The 20,460-nt window shown below is 32.2% G+C and overlaps 1 protein-coding gene across 3 annotated transcripts in view; it reads right to left on the minus strand.

Moving 5' to 3' along the window:
- Nucleotides 1–20,460, minus strand: part of LOC129957238 (atrial natriuretic peptide receptor 1-like) — a 1,107,058-nt gene that overhangs the window by 5,611 nt on the left and 1,080,987 nt on the right. For all 3 annotated transcript variants that reach the window (XM_056069479.1, XM_056069482.1, XM_056069480.1), the window contains 3 exons: nucleotides 19,561–19,684; nucleotides 15,886–15,954; nucleotides 1,854–2,028 (listed from right to left, as the gene is read on the minus strand). In XM_056069479.1, the coding sequence (XP_055925454.1) occupies nucleotides 1,854–2,028; nucleotides 15,886–15,954; nucleotides 19,561–19,684 (368 nt within the window). The remainder of the gene's footprint in view (nucleotides 1–1,853; nucleotides 2,029–15,885; nucleotides 15,955–19,560; nucleotides 19,685–20,460) is intronic.

The following is a 20,460-nucleotide window of genomic DNA, read 5'->3' on the forward strand; positions in this document are numbered from 1 at the left end:
AGGGTGGAAATCAAGGTAAAAAAAATGACGAATTTCGGAAATGTGCTCGTTCTTCCGTGTCTCTATCTTAGCCGGATTTAATCGTCGAAAAGTATTGATCTTGGGATTCTGAAACGAACAGTAAGTGCCTTCATGTAATGAGTGGGGGTAACTCAATCCCTCAGCATTTCTTCTTCAAAGAGGAAAATAAGAAACATCTCCTAAACAGAAAGATTTTCAAACCCATATCCCAAATTCACGGTTGTCTTCCTTGAGGTAATAGAAGCGATTAAATTATACTTTAGATGGTACTTGTGTTGGTCAGGAAGACAAATAAGTCCTTTCGATTTTAATTTTTTTTAAGTCAAAGACTATGCATCATTATCAATCGAAGAATGTAATCTATATTTCAAGAGGAATTTTAATTTTTTCTGCACAATTATTTTTTTAAATTGTTCTGGTAAAAACTATGATATTAGTATAGTATAGTGGGACATGTCTGATGGAAATTTTAACCAATATTATCTAGTAACTGAGTAGTTAAAATACTTAATGAATGTTGGCTAAACTTATTTGTGTAATTTAATATTAGGAAACCTTGATATATCAAGATTGACACAAAGTTTGTCCTATCTAAAAACTTCATTTAAATTCTAAACCTAATAATAACTTTTGCATCTTTAAAACTGTCATTTCAAACCCTAATAATTAGTAACTTTTTATTATATTCTTGTTTACGATGTGTAGAGAAAGTATTGCAATCGTTAAAAAAATGTGAGGTTGATATTTCTATAAATCTCCTCACTTTAGACCTCACTGACTTCGAAAAATACATTTTTGAAAAATATGTCAGTAACAAATTAACTCTAAAACGTTTGGAGCTTGACTGATGAAATTTGGTATATGGTCTTTACACCACATTTATAGACTTTTTTTTAACTAATTTAACTCAATAAATATAAAAAGAAGAGAGCTAGATGGATAACATTTGGCACACAAGTTTAACATCTATAGTCTACACACCCATCAAATTTTGTGCTACCGAATAAGGGGTTGACTGCTAGTCTGTACTTTTAGAAATATGTAAACACTATAACTCAAAAACTTAAATATATCAAATTTGGTATTGATTTTTGACTACAATTGTAGTTCTGTGCAAATTTTCTTTAATTGGTTGGGAAAAAGGTGTCTGAAATACAAATTCAATTCTCCTGTACTATTTATCCCATGGCAGTTATTAACCCTCCATCTGCGCATCCCTCGATTTCCTCGGGTTGGCAATCAGTCCATTTTCTGTCGCATCCCGCGTTTTTCGCAATTTAGAGTGTTTATTTTTACGATTACAGATTTTTATTATATTATTATAGTGTAACATATAGTATCGATTCACTTTCTTGCAACCATTGCATCTAAATAGTGACTTTAAAGAATTCCGCAGTCAGAGGGTTAATCGGCTAAAACATTCGCTAAGGATCGTATTTTGTATTCAGTAAAAATACTAAAACCACTCCAAAGGTTAATATTTGTAACAATTGTACGCCGAGGCCATAAAGGCCTTCTCTAATGTAATATCTTTATTTCAGTTTATAAGAGAAAGACCACTTCCATCTGTCTAAACTTTCTAGGTCTTAAATTATTGATTAATAATATTTATCTTCTCAATAATAAATAAAAATTTATTTAATTTGTAATGAAAAAATAAAAATAATGAATCAATAGAATTTATTTGAAGTTTCTATTTAATAAATTTAAAGTCAATTTAATTTTAATTTTGAAGAGATTTAAAATCCACAATCTAATGATGCCCATTAAGCTTCATTCTATTGTCCATTCCCATTACGTCATAAAATGATGAGAAGATTGGTCTCACTTACCAGTGTGCAGTCCAATCCGGAGCTTCAGTTTCTCGTGGGGTCGGTGCCGAATGGTGAAGGATTTGACAGTGTTGAGGAGTGCCAGGGACATGCGTGCTATCTCACGAGCGTGAAGGTTGCTGTTCCGTACGGGAAGTCCAGAAACAACCATATACGCATCGCCTATTGTTTCAACCTAAAGAAAAATATATATTAACCAGCTCAAAATTCCACGAAGAAAGAATATTCCATGAAGACATTTTTAAACGAAATAGTAAGGAAAAAAATCATTTTTTTTATATATATGTCGTTGTTTGTAATTTCAGAAAATTTGTCACTGAAAAACAACTTGTAAATATTTACAAAATGAAAAAATAAACCTCGTGATAACATTGTTTATTTTATTTACTTACTCATTTTTATAAGTAAAAGTTGTTTTATATAAACTGTTATAAGTGACAGTTTTTAAAAAAAAAGTTTAAAAGGTTTTAGTTAAAGGTTAAAGTTAAAACGTTTCTGTTATTAAAGGAACACGTATATTGTAAACAAGCAATAGAAAAATGTTAACGTATTCAAACAAAAAAAAAAACTTATTTTGAAAATGAAAACGTATGATAATTCCCATTTGGCTCCTTGCCAATTCAAAAGTGGGAAGATAGGACATCCTAAGTTAAAATCAATGCAGTGAATAAAGAATAATTTCAAAAGTGTATCAATGAGCTTATCAAGAAAATATTTAAAAGTAAATAAAAAGATAAATTTAGAATGTTCTAATTTGTAATCAGAGAGAAATGTTCGAGTCATTCTCTCAACATTTGAAAAAATATAGCAATAAAAAAGTTGGGTAGAAAGCAAATTGTTTTGATTCTTATGAATTTCCTGAAATACGCACACATTCTTTAAAAAAAAAAAATATTTGAAATTTAAAAGAATTATGCTTTGGAACCAAAATGTATTTTATTAATATAAAAATGGTTTGCTTTAGCCATTGTTGAGTAGAGATTTTTTTTCTCTAGATTCATTAGAAATAATATTATGGAGGGGGAAAAAATGAAAAATCGTAGAAAGAAATTCAATACAAAACATTAAATAAAAATATTTAAACTAACTTTTAAAATCAGATTTGAGATGCGTTTTATCACTATTGCAAGGTTGTGGGATTAAGTTATACATAAAGGACCTATATATACGGACAGTGCGAGTAGAACGACATATTATATATTGTTACGAATCCTTGATGCGGCTTCCCAGCATAGTGGGTTGCATAGGAGATCCCAGAGCTTGGCGACAAACTTGGCGACTTTGGCGCCAAAATAGATTATACCCGAAACATCGAATTTTCCCGATCCGTCCAGTAGGAACGGAGATACGCCTCGAACGTTCCTGGTTGGTTGAGAGGCTTCTAGCCCCGCCTCGTAAGACCTATAAAAGGAGCTGCAGCTGCCGGGCAGTAGGGGTGAATTGAGGTGCGAACCAGTGGAGTCGGAGAGTAGTCGGAACCGACGGTGAAGAACTGGCCTTCCAGAGTAAACGGAGTAGCGACGGAGTGAAGCTAGTGCTGAACTAAGCTGTGTGCTACTGTCTGTAGTAGAGTTTTGTATGCTGCTGTGTATGCTGCACGTCTCGGCTGAAGATAATCGTCTTCTGTGCTGTATATAGTTGTCGTCTTTGTGCTGTCCTGTGTGTCTTCGTGTAAATAAATGTCGTTGTTTTATTTTCTACTGCCGCCTGCTCATTGAGCGTTCTCCACACCATATAACTCCCACTATCCAAACGAACCCCGGAAATTTCGTAAAAATATTTATATATAAAATACAAATAAAGCGAATATCATTCGTATTGGAATAGTGTATCCAAAATTTAATAAAATCCCCCTAATGGCTAATAAAAAGGATCAATTATTAACCAACAATATTACAGAGTGCTGATTTAGTGAAAAAAGACAACATCCTCTTGTAATTGTAATGTGCTTGCAAGACAATAACCGAGGCTGCCTGCTGCAAAAAATAATATCAGGTTTGAAATTTTATTTATTTCCTATAGCAATAAAAAATAGTTACTTGAGAATACTAACTCTCCTGACAATTGAAAATTAACTACACCAATTAAATTGCAATTTTTTCCAGTTTTAAAATAAAACCCCGATATTTGATTTGAATATTTTTGAAGTCCAATCTGTATCATTCCAATAGGTTTGGAACTACTAAGAATATTTGTTGAAATTTCTGTGCTAATGAACGTCTATATATCTCGAATTATATTTTAACAGTCTAAATGCACAACTTCTAAAAAAAATGGATTTAAACTAAAATAAAATATGGAGTTTCACAGAAATCTAAATAACGACATTTTTTTATGAATACAGCACTTCCTCATGATATGTTATTTGTTCCTAGATCTTGAGACTAACACTTTTGGACGATTCTATTTTGCAAAGGGGTGGACTGTAGAAAAATGAGCAGTTATTACGACCCCTAACTTCACGAATAATCTCAATTCCCTCTATTGATAAATATATGCATCTCCCCCTTTCATCTTTCCTTTCATTCCTTTTTTCGAAATAAACTTCTCTTGACGCATGCGCAAAAGAGCAGTTGGTTTCTGTATCCGAAAGTGTATAACGCTTTTATATTTTTTTTCAACAACAAAAAAAGGAAACATTTCTCTTTTTTTATGACCTTTTAACTCATGTAGCGTATAAAACTCAATTTAAAGACAATTCTCTTTTGCGGCTCTGGCGAGAAACAGAAAAATCCACCCCAGAAGGTTTTACGATAGTTTTATACGTTTTCAGTTTATTTATGTTGCTAACTTTCCTGAAAGTAAAGACAGTTCTTTCGTAACAAGTTCGACCACGTAAAGGTGTTAAATTTCTGTCCTTTTTTTTCACGAGTTGTAAAATATCCATGCTGTGTGCTGAACCGAAAGCTAACACGTAATAAAATTAAAAACTTTATCCCCACGAGTATAGATTATTTTTTTAAGAGGAAAGGTGTGAAATATATGGTCAGGTTGATTTAAAGTATGATTATTATGTGTTGCACATAAACTTTTAACTTGAAAGATTTTTTTTTTATAACAAAGATGAACTTTTATAAAAAGAATATGTATGGAATTTATATTCTTTTTATGAAAAAAGAACTATTAATGTACATTAAAAATGTGTCAAATTTGTTTTATAATTGAATGAAAATAGTATCAAAAACGAAAGTAGGAATGGTTGTAATATAAAAAAAAATCTAAAAGTTATGTCCTTTCATCAAAATATCTTAATCCGAATAAAAAATGCATATCAATTCATTGCGTGCGGCACTCTGTGCTCTCCCAGGTCCCGCACATTTTTGAACGCTCTAAACGCATGTTTGGCAAGTAATAGGATGCAAATATGCACATTTTTAAATTGCATTTGGTATTATATTTGCATAAAGTATTCTTGAATATTACTGTATATTTTATGCATATATTTATTACATAAGATTTTTTTTTAACATTTTAACTATTATTTATTTTATAGACTTGCTATAATGACAACAATACTTTAGAGCGTGATATTTGGTAAGCATAGCCCCTTGTAGAATGATGTCCGGGACGATTTGCAGCAATGTCTTATTTTAAGACATTAAGGACCGCTGTCGAATTTTCTTATGTTTCGCGTCCTATCTGTTAAAGACCACTCACAAATTTTCTCGTGTTGGCTGTCCCGTCTGCCATTGCTTCTTATAAAACAAAGTTATGATGATTTTAGAGTGTATAAGTTTGCCCAAATACCTGCAGTTCCAGGCGTATGTCTTACAGATTTTTTTTGTCCCTTTTTATGCAGAGATTTAGCCGAAAAAACATGAAAACGAGATATCTCATGACATGGCCCATACTTTTGGCCTGCTAAAAACGAGATATCTTGTGTCCCGGCCGCTACTTTTGACCAGCTAAAAACGAGAAATCTCGTGATCCATAAGCAACATATTTAAACTCAAAGTTTTATGTCTCCCAAATAATTGGGTCAATCTCAACAAATTTTTACATATTTTAACATTCATTCATATTCATTCATTTACATGTTGTTTTTTTTCATTTTACATATTTATATATTTCAACCAGTTTCTCTTTAGGGGAAAAAAAGAGAAATGATGGAACGTCCACGAACACACTTTGGGCCCAGATAAAAGCAATGCATAAGTTTAAAAAAAGCATACGCAGATAAATAAAATTTATATTAAAAACAAATATTAAAATTAAGAGTAAGAATTTTTTTAAAAATTCCTTAGAATAAAAATCTGTGTTAAAGCAAAATATATAAAATAAATAAAGATATGATGCAAGGAAAAATAATAAAATCAAATCAAATAAGTGAAATTATTTAAAGAATTATCTATATTAAATTAAGAAAAATTGGTAAATTCTCTAAATGCTGATTGTCTATATATAAAGATATATTTGCCCCATCTGACACAATTAATCCAGACCATATAAGACACTACATTTTATATAAAACTTACAAATCCTATGAACTCGCATCATATTTAATAGATTCAGCAAATGCTACAGTTTTCAATTGGCGGTTCCTTCCTTAGATGTTGATAGAGAAGGGCAATTATTGAATGTGATTTTCTTAATAATCATAAAAAATAATTATCATACTGTCGTATAATTACAAATTACAGAAAATATATTTCCATCCATCTTTTGGTTCCGGGAATTTTTATATAAATCAAAGTCTGCAGTAACCCTTCAGAAACGTAATTTATTGAGAATGAATTAAATTTAGAACACTTTCCAAGCGTAACTCACACATAAGATAAAATGTCTGCATTTAACGTATACATTAGAAAATCATTCAGGCCTTTGAGGTTAACCTGAATTTCAGCGACAAACTCGGTGATATTTCCAATTCTTTTAACTTTTCAGCTCTTGAGTAGAACAGATGACTAGAAGTGCTTGAAATTAGGAAACAAGTTCCTTAAGAAACTTTTGCGTAAAGTTTTAAGATTCGGTCACAAGTATATTAAAATTTATCGTTTGATTTCGCATTTAAAGTGGTAAAAAGTGGAGTTGTGCTATGAAATGGCGTAAAATTGCGATTTGAATCGATATGAGTTTAAATGCTAGGAAATTAAGAGAAACATGGCCGTAAAGTGCGTCAAAAAGATTTGAAACATATTGAATTATTTGAAATAATTTTAATTTCTTCTCTTACGTTCTATTCAAATAAATATTATAATTGTCAAAAAATTCTAACTCTCTAATTTTTAACAAATATCCGCGTTTTATATCACCATGAATCCAAAACTCACAGTTTTGTATTATATCTATCTGTCTGTGAATAAATTATAATTGAAGAGATAGACGTTGTTGTTATTACTTAAGGCACTTGCCACAGGCATGCGCGCTGACTAAGACAGCGATTTGAAGCCAAGTTTGTGCAGTAGCTTCTAAAAGTACAGTCCCCTGAGCACCCGAGGGCAGAAGTCTGACTTCTAGCTCATATGAAGATGAAATTCACAGACTCGCTTGCACAACCCCTTTTTACAAGAGGAGGGGCTCTTTCATATACTTCACAGATAGAGCATAGGATAAAGGACAACCATGTCTGAACCAGGATTCGAATCCGGGACACTCAGATCACGGGGAAGACGCGCTACCCCTGGGCCAAAACGCCGACAGAGATAGACGTGAAATTAGTATATGGGTTTTGATCAAATTAGTACATTTCTACCGCATTTTGAAAGAAATATTTTCATTGAAAATCTATCTATTATCGCGAGAATAAAGGGGAAAGATAACGTGAATATATAAAGAGTTATATAAATAAAATTTGGTATGCAAGCTAAATAACTAAAATGTACATCTATATGAAATTGGGAACCATATCTATCAACGATTTCACCTTCCGTAAACATGTAAACGCAAAAACTCAAATAAATGAAATTTGGTGAGTGATCTTGTGATTAAAACTGTAATTTTATGTCAAATTTTGATTTTCAGTTAGTCAGCAAATACGCTCCAGAATACATATTCAGTTTTCTTTTGCCTGATTATAAACTGCGCACCAACGATTAATTCTCAAACACTCTCACTTCCAGTGAGGTGATTTGGTGGTTCTTTAAGAATTTCGACTTATATCCCCGTGGGCGGTTTCGGGCGCCTGTTTTCTTTGGAGGGGAGGTTGGTATGAAAAATGGCTAATGTGTGAAACTAGACAGGTTTCTAATATCTCTGAATGTAGGTTGAGCACTTTTAGCAGACCAGCTTATATTTAGATTTTTAAGTGAAATCGATTCTCGAATTAAGAAGATATCAGCACTGAAACCAAGAAATTAAAAACAGGTCACCGTGGGTTCCTATTCTGATGAAGGAAAACTGATTCAATGCTTAATTTGAAAGACGGAAGTAGGGTTGGCCCCTACACCAAACCAGCTTATGTTTTACTGAAATTGAGTTTCAAACTAAGAAAATTTCGGCAATAAAACCAAGATAATAAAAACAATCCACTGTAGATCTCGATTTTCATAAAGGAAAACGGATTCAATGCTTAATCTGTGCAAGTTGGTTACAAAATGCACATATAGGAATTATTTGATTATTTTCTGGCTTTAACTGTAATTCTGATGAAGACTACTTTTTATGCTGATTAGTCAAATAATTGTATCTGGCTTTTACTATAAATTGCTTAAAATTAATATCACTTTGCTAAGTGATAATAGTTACCAATTATCCTATTTTTTATTTACAAAATAAAAATAAAGATAAAACAGTTTTCAGTATTGTTATTAATGTCATTATTGGCTCAATATCCGAAGCAAGTTGTAACAATCGTTAGTTTTTGAAAAAATATTGCTGGCCTACAATCTACAAAACCGTTTTGAACCACGGTCAGATGACGTGGATGACACTTGAACTGACACCCCCTCTCCAAACTTCCACATCACGCCACACCAGAGGGAAGATATTTAGCCGCAACGGATTTAACATGTATCAAACCTGCTTACACGACGGTTCTTCGGTGTAATCGGGTCTCGAACTTGAAACCCATCTGTTCTGAAGCCGAGACCTTACCATCAGGCTACCGCGAACCGCCTTAAAACTAATGTGTAATACTTAATGTTTATATGCGAAAACATTTCATTTATAATTTTTCTCATAAGAATTAAGATTTATTAATGGTTTCCTTTATGATGGCTAAGACATTGATAATTAGCCATGATAAAATAACACATGGACATGTGCTATTACTTATAATTATTTTAAGGATTAGATAACTACTATGCAGAACTGAAAATGAGTGTCTTGCAATGTTTCCACCGACCAGAATATTCGAAGTTATCATTAAATATATATATATATATATATAACCATCCTTGAACCAATCATTACTAAATATAGAAAAATAAATCCTTTAACTAGTCATTATGAAAATAAAGAAAGTTGATAGCTACCAGCTTACCATTCTAATGGCGAGAATCGTTTTTTTTAGGATTTATGATTGCATATTATGCTCTCAAAAATTGAGTAAATTTCATTTTTAATGCATGTATCTCCACCTCTTGAATTATCAAGAATGTTAAAAAAAATCATCCAAAAAAGCTAATTAATAAAATATGAAATAATGATGTTGAAAACTTTCAAAATTTAAGGTGTAAGTACACACTAGAAGATTTTTTTAAAATTTTAACTTTAAAAATCCAGTTTTTTCACAGTAGGTCATTAATATATGTTTAAACTCATTTCAGTAAGAAAAAAACCATATTACACTCATTATTAATTAATTAAATAATATTTAATGAGCTAATTAGCATATTTTTTTGAAACACGATATCTTAAATTCTAGTTGGAAATGATGCTTAATATTAGTCTTCATGCTGTCTGCCTCAATCAAGTTATTAAAATATATAGTTTTTTTAAACAATTTTTTTATCAACGATGAATAGAAAAAGCGAGATTTTTTCTGTAATTTTAACATTTAAATAGCTATTAAAAATTTATTTTTCTATAAATATAATTTTGATTGACGTGCAAAACATCCGCTATTTCGTACAGATGTTTTTGATATATAAATAATTGTATTTGGTTCATTTGTTGTCGAGTTATGATTGTTTGAATGAAGCAACATAGTGGGAAAATATCATTCTTCATAAAATGAGTTTTAAAAAAACCGTAACTAGAGTTTTTAATGAAAGCACCTCAAGAAAAATAATTATAACTCCAGAAATATTTCGAATATTGACAACATCTTGGTATCGCTTGAAAGCTAAAGGATCAGAGAACATTAATAAACAATAAAAAAAATCGATATTTTGAACGATTTTTGAAGTTTCAAGTGTGTACATACACCTTAATAATTTTTCTATACATTTCGATTTGAAAACTGTCCCCAAAGTGCTTATTTTCATGAAATTTTCACTCAACAAACAAACTATTTCAAAATAAAGCTTTATAAATTACCCAGGAACAACTTTATTGAAAAAAGAATCCTCTTCTTCAATCCTTTCTTGTACTTCACAGAAACCTAAAAGAGACCACTCAAACTTGCTCCTATAAATCTGTCCGGATCATGTCAGCTCAAAGTTATCCGGCACGAAAACCGGACGATTTGAGCCTTCCGTGAAGACAGTTCCAAGACGTGTTTTTATTTCCAGAGGGAATAAAATGGGCACATTTTCTTTTGGCCAACCGTCATGTTCAGATGAACAAGACGGCAAAAAAATATTTTCTCGCTGTCACGGTCAGATATAGTTTTCGTGGATAAATGTCAAGAGATATGAATGCGGTCCTAATTGACATCTTGTAAGGTTAAAAATAGATGCAACGGACTGAAAAAGGGTAAAATATCGCTTTTAGGAGATTTGTATTTATATTAAATCGAGCGGAATCTAGGAAATAATAATGGCTATATTTACTTTATCGTATACGTAGTATAGAGAATGCATAGCAATCTTCAAAAAATTCCAACTAGAGGTTTTGACTAATCTCCTCGTTTTAGATATCCTTGAGTTTGAAAAACATGTCTTTGGAAAATATCCGTCTGTCTGTCTGTGACAAAGATAGATAAAAAATTATTTGAGCTAGAGGGTTGAAATTTGGTACACGGTCTTCACACCAAATTTTCAATTTTCTAACAAATTTTGAATAAAATCTGTTGAGAAGTTCGTTTATCTGGCTGTTTTATATAGTTAAGCATGCTAACTACAAAACAAAGAGAGCTAGATAGATCAATTTCAGTACACAGATTTAACATCGACAGTACAAACATCTATCTGAGTTTGAGTCAAATCCAACAAAAGGTTGATTGCTTGTCGGTCCGTATTTCCAGAAACATCCAAACGCGATAATTAAAAAATGCAATGACTTAAAATATATCAAATTTGATAATGGATTTTGTGACTGAAAGTGCAGTTTTGTGTCAAACCGTTATCTTAGTTGGTTGATAAAAACATGTGTAAAACACAAATTCGATTTTTAGATACTATTTGTTCGGTAAATATCATAATCTAAATCTGTTAATAGACATTTAGCAGACGATTCCTTTTCAGACATTTTATAACTGCTACTATTTTTATTTCAGTTAAAATATTATTAAAAAGTAAAAGAAAACGATTTTTTCTTTGATAAACATATTTTGTTAATATTATTTCGTTTATTTTTTGTATAATAGCTGATGATCCATTGTAAACCTTCTGGAATCTGGCAATGTTTGTAAGATACGCTGTTGTGTTGAAAGAATCAACAAGCCGATGGTATTCTAAATTGCTTGGAGTATTATTTTAGTTGTAAGGATTTAAGATGATCTGCAAGCTATAGTTTGAAGCTTAAATAGACGGATAGTTTTCTAGAAAGCGTGCAAAACTATTAACGCATGCTACCTAATTAATTGACCGAAACTCGCCAAAGATTCCGTAGAAATGCTAAATTCACATGATTAAAGATTAATATTACATGACCATTATACGCCAATGGCATGCCAGGCGTTCTCTGGCATGACAAGTTTATTAGAGGGCACGCGAGAAAGTTTTGGGGAGAAGATTATTGGTGGTTAGTTTAACTTTCTACTTATTTCCTCCTGTAATTAGTGCAGGAAAAGAAAATGTTACAATTGTCACTAGTTTTAAACTTGATATTTTATCTGATCTCCCGACTTCCATAAGCCTAAAAATATATTAAGACTGAGGCTATAAATTAAAATTAAAAATATATTTGGGGTATTATCTCTGAATAAATGGTGAATCAGAAATGAATGAAGTTTGGACTCGTGAAACGCAATGAGTAAATGAATGAAGTTTGGAATACAGTTTTGCATCGAAATTCTAGCTTTTCATTAAATGTTTGGTCATAAACGTCAACCAAAAATCTATCTCTGGCCTTCACTGCAGATACCATAAGCACGCATATTCGAATTCCAAATTTGAATTAATAACTTTTTGGAATAATTAAAATTCTATGGTTTATTATCAGAAGGAAAGGACTACACCAAGTCTTGGACAAAACCTGCCAACGAGTTGATTATTTGTTGACCTGTTTGTTTATGAATGTAGCAACTATCCCCCCGGTGGGTCACCTCGAAATGAGGATGAGATTCTTCCGGCATGGTGGTTGGATCTCGTCACCGTGGAGGGTACACGAAAAGGTGAGGTTCTATCTCCTCCTCCCATCCCGACGGAATGTGTTTCCTTAGGGAAGGGTTGTACCGTGGCCGTTGATCGCCCTTAGGACTTAACCATAGTTCCCTCCAGTGTTGCTGTTGCTCGATCCGGTCATTCAATAGTTATTATCCATGTGTCTTTGGGTGGGTTGGAGTGTCAGAGATATGAAATGAACGTAGAAACTTAATATATTAAGGACCACGAAGAAAACTGCAAGACACATGCCTGGGACAGCAGGATTTTGGTCAAACTTGTGCATTCTAAAATCATTATTACTTTGTTACTTATGAAACAATAACAGACGGGACAGGAAACACGAGAAAACTCATGAATGGTCCGCAACAGATGGGACGAAAAACATTAGAAAATTCGTGAGCAATCCTTAATGTGTAAAACTAGCAAATTGGGTGGATTTGATCTTTAAAGAGGAAGGATCTGCATCAAGTCTTAGTCAAAACCTGTGAACGAGTTGATTATTTGTTGAACTGTTTGTTCATGAATGTAGCAACTTCACACATTAAAGACCTCAAAAAAATATCTAAAACACGCCTGAAAATCGCACGTTTTTGGGCAAACTTGCGCATTCTAAAATCTTCATAACTTTATTATTTATTTAACAATAACAGACGGGACTCCCAATGGCAGGAAACACGTGAATGGTCCGTAACTTATATTTTTCTATATTCAATATTACGAAAGTTATATCGAAATAAAAATTTCAACCCCCCACCATTTCACCCTCTTTGAGCTAGATGGATCATTTACGAACTCGAAAGAGACTTTTACATTTCTAAAAACATATTCCAAACCAGTTAAAATCCAAACTAAATTACTCTAGTTATCCTCTTTACAAGATAACATGAGCAAAGCGTTATGTTAATATAACATTTATGTTATATGTTATTATGTTAATATAACATACAAAGCGTAATGTTAATATAACATTTGAACGAAGGATTGTTTTGGTTTCTAGGTACCGTAATCAGTGAAGAACTGAATAAATTTTCCCGAAACCTTGTCATGTGAATCATTGCAATAGGTAGTTTCCCTATAGGAATCTACCTAAAAAGAAAAAAAAATTAATGGAAATAAAAGATTTTAAAATATTTTTTAGATAAAAACTGAAATTGTATCTTTAAACTTCGATTATTTGAATTTGGAACATATTTTCATAAATTTAGGTTCAGTTTAAATAAAACCTAGGTATTTTTTTTTTCAAATCCTTCCCTCGTTGAGTAATAGATATCCCGGAAATTTTACTTTCATTACAGACCGATTCTTTTCTATTTGTTGATAAAAATTCAAGACAAACTTTCAATAAAACTACGATTAGAGAATGAAATAATATTCAGAATTCTTAAAGCTTACCATGTCTAAATTCATAAACCGTATGACTTTTAAAATATTCGATGTTAGCATTGGTTCGAGACTGTTTCCAAAGGACAAAAAAAAGTTCTATGTTAAATTATTTAATCTTAGAAAAACACTTATTCAAGTAAATAAGACGATATTATATATATTTTCTTACTTATCACTGTATTTTAATAAAAAAAAAAGTATGGTATACATGTTTGTTTATAAAAAGATTTGTTTCTATACACTTTCATAAAATGTATAAAACATTTGTTTTGTTTTTTAAAATAAATTCAATAAGTTTACTGTGCTCTTATTTTTTGCTATATTCAATTCGCTTTCGGATAAATTAAACGAATGCAGCGCGCGAGGATTTCCTAAAGCTCAAAACGATGAATATTTTATTCTTTTATTCCCGTTGTCAAAGTGAAAACGCATTCACATTTTATTTAAACTTCATTTCCTTTAAATACTTCCATTCCAGAATAAAAATATAAAGCTTTCGATTATTCTTATAACGGACCGTAAGCAAATCGCTGCATAGAAAAGGGATTTCATGTCAACTTGAAAAGTTTTCGTTTAAGTTGTTTATTTTAGCTATATACATAACTAAATTCGTGAAATGCAATGATTGACTATTTTTTTCTCTAAAATACAAAGATGAAAATTTGCATGAAAACCGAAAATAAAAATTGAAAATGCTGTTTGAAATATTTTTATATCAGTTAAAATTATTCGAAATGTTTTTCAAACTAGTGGAGATATTCTTCCTTTAGCCTTCTTGCTCATATTTGACAGGCGCCAAATTACAGTGTGATTATAATTAAAGTTCCACTTTCAAATGGTCATAAAAAGAAAATTACTGGACCAAATGTTATCAATCTTGGTAATACTTTAAAGGAGGTCATGGGAATTTCTTTTCTGCCAAGAAAAAGTTCAAAAACTCACCATCAGGGGTGAAATTACGTTGTATCAATATTGTAAAGCAAAATAGGACATGAAGACACGAGTTTAAAATGTATTTAATCGTTTCTGAAACGTGTTGCAAAGCATGTTCAATGTGTGTTATCTCAAAAGAAGCGTTTATGGTCATAATCTAAACAATTTGGTGGAAGTGAAAGATGCGATAGACCGACATGTGGTAACATTCCTTTTGATATGCTAAGAGCTACTGTTGAAAATGCAACAATGCGATTTAACTTGCTTTCAGGACATGGTGGACATTACATTGAACATGCTTTGTGACACGTTCCAGAAAATATTAAACATATTTTAAACCGATATCTTCATATTTTATTTTGATTAACAACATAGCATACAGCGCCATTTCCGCCGTTTCTCCGGTGAAATACCCTCAATACAAAGCATATTCTGCAATATTGTGCAGTAAATGCCGAATTATTTTATGTCTAAATAATAATAATAATTGTTTTGTTAATGATCATCAGGAATAAAAATAATAAAAAAAGATATATTTTTTAAAATTTATTTTACACTGAGCTTTACATGTAAATTTGTATGATGATAGTTATTTCCATCATACTGTTTTTTATTATTATTATTTTATATTATATATTTATACTAGGATTTTTTTTAAAAAAAATTCCTTTAATCAAGATCATGCATTAGATTACCCTGATTTATTTCATACAAAAAAAGAAAATAAGCTTGCAAAGAAGGGTTAAAATTTTACAAAATGTCGGACGATGATCCATTGAATAAATTATCTAAATGAGAATATAAATTCATGGGCAATTTTTATCCGCTAAATTATTATCAATGAGCAAAATATAAAATTCCTTTTAACCCTTTGACTACTAATTTTTTAAATTTTTTTTTCTCTGCAATCGCGTAGTAAATAAAGATAATAGCTTATGTATTTGACAAATCTATTCATTTTTTTCAAATGTTTTTAAATCTCCGTGGCTAGGGCATGATGGTCAAATACTCCCTCCCCCCACCAAAAATACTTTTATTTGGAACTATGTAAGCAGATTTTAAAAGGTTATTGTTATGTATATTTCCCGTTCGTAGTCAAAGGGTTAAAAAAATTAATTTCCACTTACCTTATACACATCGAAATTTTCAATTATGGAATCAAAGCAAGTATATAAATCATTCAGAAGATCTACAACCTGAAACAAAATGGGAAATTATTTATTAAAATAAATAAATAATTGGTTTCAAAGACATGATTTTTGTTTCTGTTATGAGTTGTTTATTACAAGATCAACCTCAAGATCATTATGTTTTAAGTAACATAGTTTACTTTTTGTGTATAGAAGAAATTTAAGGAATCACGTTTTCAGATACCCTGATGGCGTAGGATATAAAACAAAATTATATACTATTACATAATAATATTATACTTTATTATATATTTTGTTTAATACCATACAATATAATATAATTGGGCTATTTTGGATATAATGCTAAGTATTTTCTTAGAGAACTCGGGTGATTCACAAAACATCCTCAAAAACATGAAGATAATGATGGAATAGATTTATTAACCAGCATATTATTCTACATTCAACAATTATTATTAAATATTGCAAATATTGTTTAATAGCATGCAATATTCATGATATATGCTTACTGCTATAATGCTTAAATGCATTCTTAGTGAAAGTAAACAATCCTGTAATGTCTTGATCTAGACTGATCAAGTAACGAAACAGAATTTCCAGACAATTCTTTATTTTACAGCCCTATATATACAAAAGAACAACTTGTTCTAAGCTTGGTTAAATAAATAGTTATTTACACCTGTAGTAGGAGACACAACAGTCAAAGTCGAAGGCTTTCTTGAAACTCAGTTAGTCCTCGGACTCCAAACTCGTGGGTGTAGTCCAACAGTACGCCTGTAATTCGTTTCCCCTCTTCTCCTAAAAAAAATCTCCACCTCTTAATTTACATTGGTCATTTGAGATCTCTTCTGGCCAATCGGGGTTCACCAATATGCTCTCTCAGGGGCACCAGTGGGTCGTGAGAAGGTCCTTTCACAATGGGAAACCTCTAGCATCCAAATTTTTGGACTCCCTTTTTCTTTGAAGGCACGATCAATACCTCTTGGATGAGGAATTCCACATGTGGTCTTTCACTGTAGTCAATAATGAACAGATTAGAGACCACCCAGGTAAAAAGATCCACCATCTGGCTATCTCAAGGAGTCTAGTATATAACAGCGTCGACATGGCTGGCTGTAAAGGTTTTATCAGTACTGGGAAACGGGAAATGTTACAATCCATGAAAACTTCATCGAAAACATTACGGCTAATATGCTGGGATAGATTTATAAGCCAGTATATGGTTACCATCATAACCAGAGTATTCAGTATTCAATAATATTATGCAATATTACCAATATTGTTTAATACTATACAATATTCTACAGTACACTTGCGAGACTGGGATGTAATGCTTAAAAAAATTCTTGGGGAATGTAAAAAATTCATGAAATTTAGATATTAATAGATTTATAATATAATCAAAAATAACACCTATTACCGTAATATATAAAGGACTTTAACTTTGTAAATAAAATTATCTACTGAAGGAGACATTATTGATCTGTTGCTGTATTAATATCTACAGTTCGTGTGCAGTCTCAATTACAACAATTAATCAGGCCAATGTTTGGGCGTTTGTAAAAATAATTAACTAATTGAATAGAAGGCCCCGGCATTTTGCTTTTACGCCCTAATGAGTGTTATTACGAGGAAATTAGCAAAATTTTAAATTAAAATTAGGTAACTGCATTAAAAGTAAATTAAATTGATTTACTTGAAATATAATTACCTAATTTTTTGCTGAAATATTTAAAGTAAAAACTTTAAAATCACACAATTTCTAGTCCGAAACATCGTATTATTCTACAATTTTTAAAATTAATTATAGAAATTGCAACATGCACGTACAAAATAAATGTCTTTAATATCGTGACGAATCACGCGTGACTAAATAAGATAAATTACGAAAAATATTGCTTCAAAATATCTCAAATGTGTTTATACACTATCTACCAATAAGTAATTTTACATCTGTGATAAACGAGATAAACAAAATTTATTCATATTAAGTAGTTGGTAGAGCCTCCACCTGAGGCAATTACAGTCTCAACCCTCCAGGACATCCACCTGAGGCGTCCTCCCGCTGGTGTGGTGTGGCGTGGATAGGGAGCTGCCAGCTCAGGTGTCGTCCTCGTCATCTGACCGCGGTTCAAAATTACGAATTCCGTCTCAAAATAGCCCTAGTGTTGCTTTACAACGGGACATTAATATAACTAAACTAAACTAAATTCCAGGACATGCTTTCCACAAGTCTTTGGACTGTGATAATTTCTTTCGATTGGTATGGAGAAGGCATGTATGTCCCTTCACAAACTTTGGACAGTTGCTGTACCCTTTCATTCAGCGACCCAACTCGTCCCAGATATTTTCTATAGGATTCAAGTCCGGACTTTGGATAGGTCAGTCCAGTCCAGTCAGTTTACCTCATTGTCATCATGCCAATTCACGGTGAGCTTGCAACATGAGAAGTGGCGTTATCATCTTCGAAATAACAATGATCCAACCCTCAAAAGTGCCAGAGCGTAGGAAGCCCATTGTTATCTAGAATAGTGGCGTAGAAGACGATGTTCACCTTACCATGAATTTGGATCAAGGGTGCCAGTTCATACTACGAGAAACATCCCAATTCCAACTCCTCCAAACTTCACTGTAGGCACAATGCAATCTTGCAAAAGGCGTTCTCCAAACCCAGAGATTGAACCTTGGTTCGCCACTGCAGAGAACTTGTATCCATTCTTTTACGGTTCAATTTCGACATGCCTTGTACCACCTCAACTGAGTAGTGAAGTTGGATTTTGTAATAAAAGATTTATAGGCGGCAGTACGATCATGGAGATCAAGCAAATGTGCTTTCTTGCGGATGGATTTATCGAAGCAACATCGGATGTTTGCTGGAACACATGAAATTTGTGGGCCATCGTTTTGATGCAGTCTTTCCGAATTTTTTGGACAGCTCTCGTCGGTCTCTATCTCATGGGTCTGGAGGGTGGTAGTAAATTCCGACAATCACCACTTCTTAATCACAAAAACCACTGTCGATTTTGGAAAGTTTAACTCACTAGATATGTACTTTAAGGATTTGCCATTTCTATGATATCCGAAAATTACCCCTTTCTCGAAGTTAGACAACTCTGAATTTAGTGGAATCTTGCATGCGACTGATGCCAATGCTGGTTCCTACACGATGTTTAAGTACATAAAGTGTGACGTAGATCAGAACCGTATATGTCCTCATTTGCATGGGTGTTCAAACACTTATTGGTAGATTGCTTATGTGATTGATAGATAGATTAGTTAAAAATTTGCATTGATATAAATTTGGTATCAATGAAAAGCTATATTTTTAAAAGTAGAATAAGAAAGAAAAAAATAAAGATAACATGCACAACAGCTAATTATAATTTTGCTTTTAATCAGAAACTCTAATATTTTGCAAGAAACCTGATATTAATAAAGAACTCTGCGAAAAGCAATTGTGTGCCAAATTTGCTAACTCTACATCAAACAATCAATCCTGCACTTGAGCGCCTTGAACTAATTTTTCATCCTTCATTAAGCATAGTCCACCTCGAAATCTACAAATTTTATCTAAATCTCTAAATATTTCCATGTTATTAACTGTACCAAAAAGTGCTTAACCATTCGTTATTAACAGTGTCCTACACTTACTTCCATTGGCGTGCTCTCCGCGGACATCTCCGTGAAGCCAACAATGTCGCTGAAATAAATGGTGACGCTGTCGAATGCTTCGGCTGTGACAGACTCCCCTCGTATCAGCTGGCTAGCAACGGACCTGAAAAAGATATTAAATTAAGATACACACTTTTATTATACATGTTACAGTTCTTTAAAAGTATGCAGGTTTAAAATTTGCAAATAAGCTTTGACAACTAAGTTCCCTTATCGAACTAGATGATAGTCAGCTTTGTGAGTACAATGTTATTTTCATCAGATTAAACATAAGTAGATGTTTATCCACTCAATCATAAGGTCATTGAAGTTACTCACCTGAGAATACTGGAGAACCACAGCCTCTCAAAAATAATAAAAATCCCTTGCCCTTCTTAAAATCCGATATGATCACTGTGTTCTTAACTGACTTAATTGATGCCTTTTAAGCAAATCTATGTTCGGACACCCCTTCAGAGTTATATTATCAAAACTACTCCATGAACACTTCCATGTTCCTCGAACTCATCTGGGCGAGCGTCTCAAACGAGCAAAGTACGCGCTAAGGGTGTTTAATCTATCTCACTTGACGAAAGGGAGGAGGAAGTATCACAGGGGCATCCAGGCGTTTCGGGTGTTCATTGCTTTCAATATTAATAGAGTTAAGGCTGTCACCAGAAATTTTGTTTTGTGCAGACATACATGTACAACTATTCTAGTTTATGCGCTTACAAGTAAGGTGATCTGATGCTTAAATAACATTCGGGAATATGTTTTACTTTCTACCAGAAATTCACATAATTTCTCTTGATAGTTTAAAAAACAAACTCACACACATAAAAAACTTGGCCAAACACACATAAAAAACATACATAAAAAATTTCGCCAAACTTGGCTGTA

Source organism: Argiope bruennichi, chromosome 11, assembly GCF_947563725.1.
Source record: "Argiope bruennichi chromosome 11, qqArgBrue1.1, whole genome shotgun sequence".
NCBI lineage: Eukaryota > Metazoa > Arthropoda > Arachnida > Araneae > Araneidae > Argiope > Argiope bruennichi.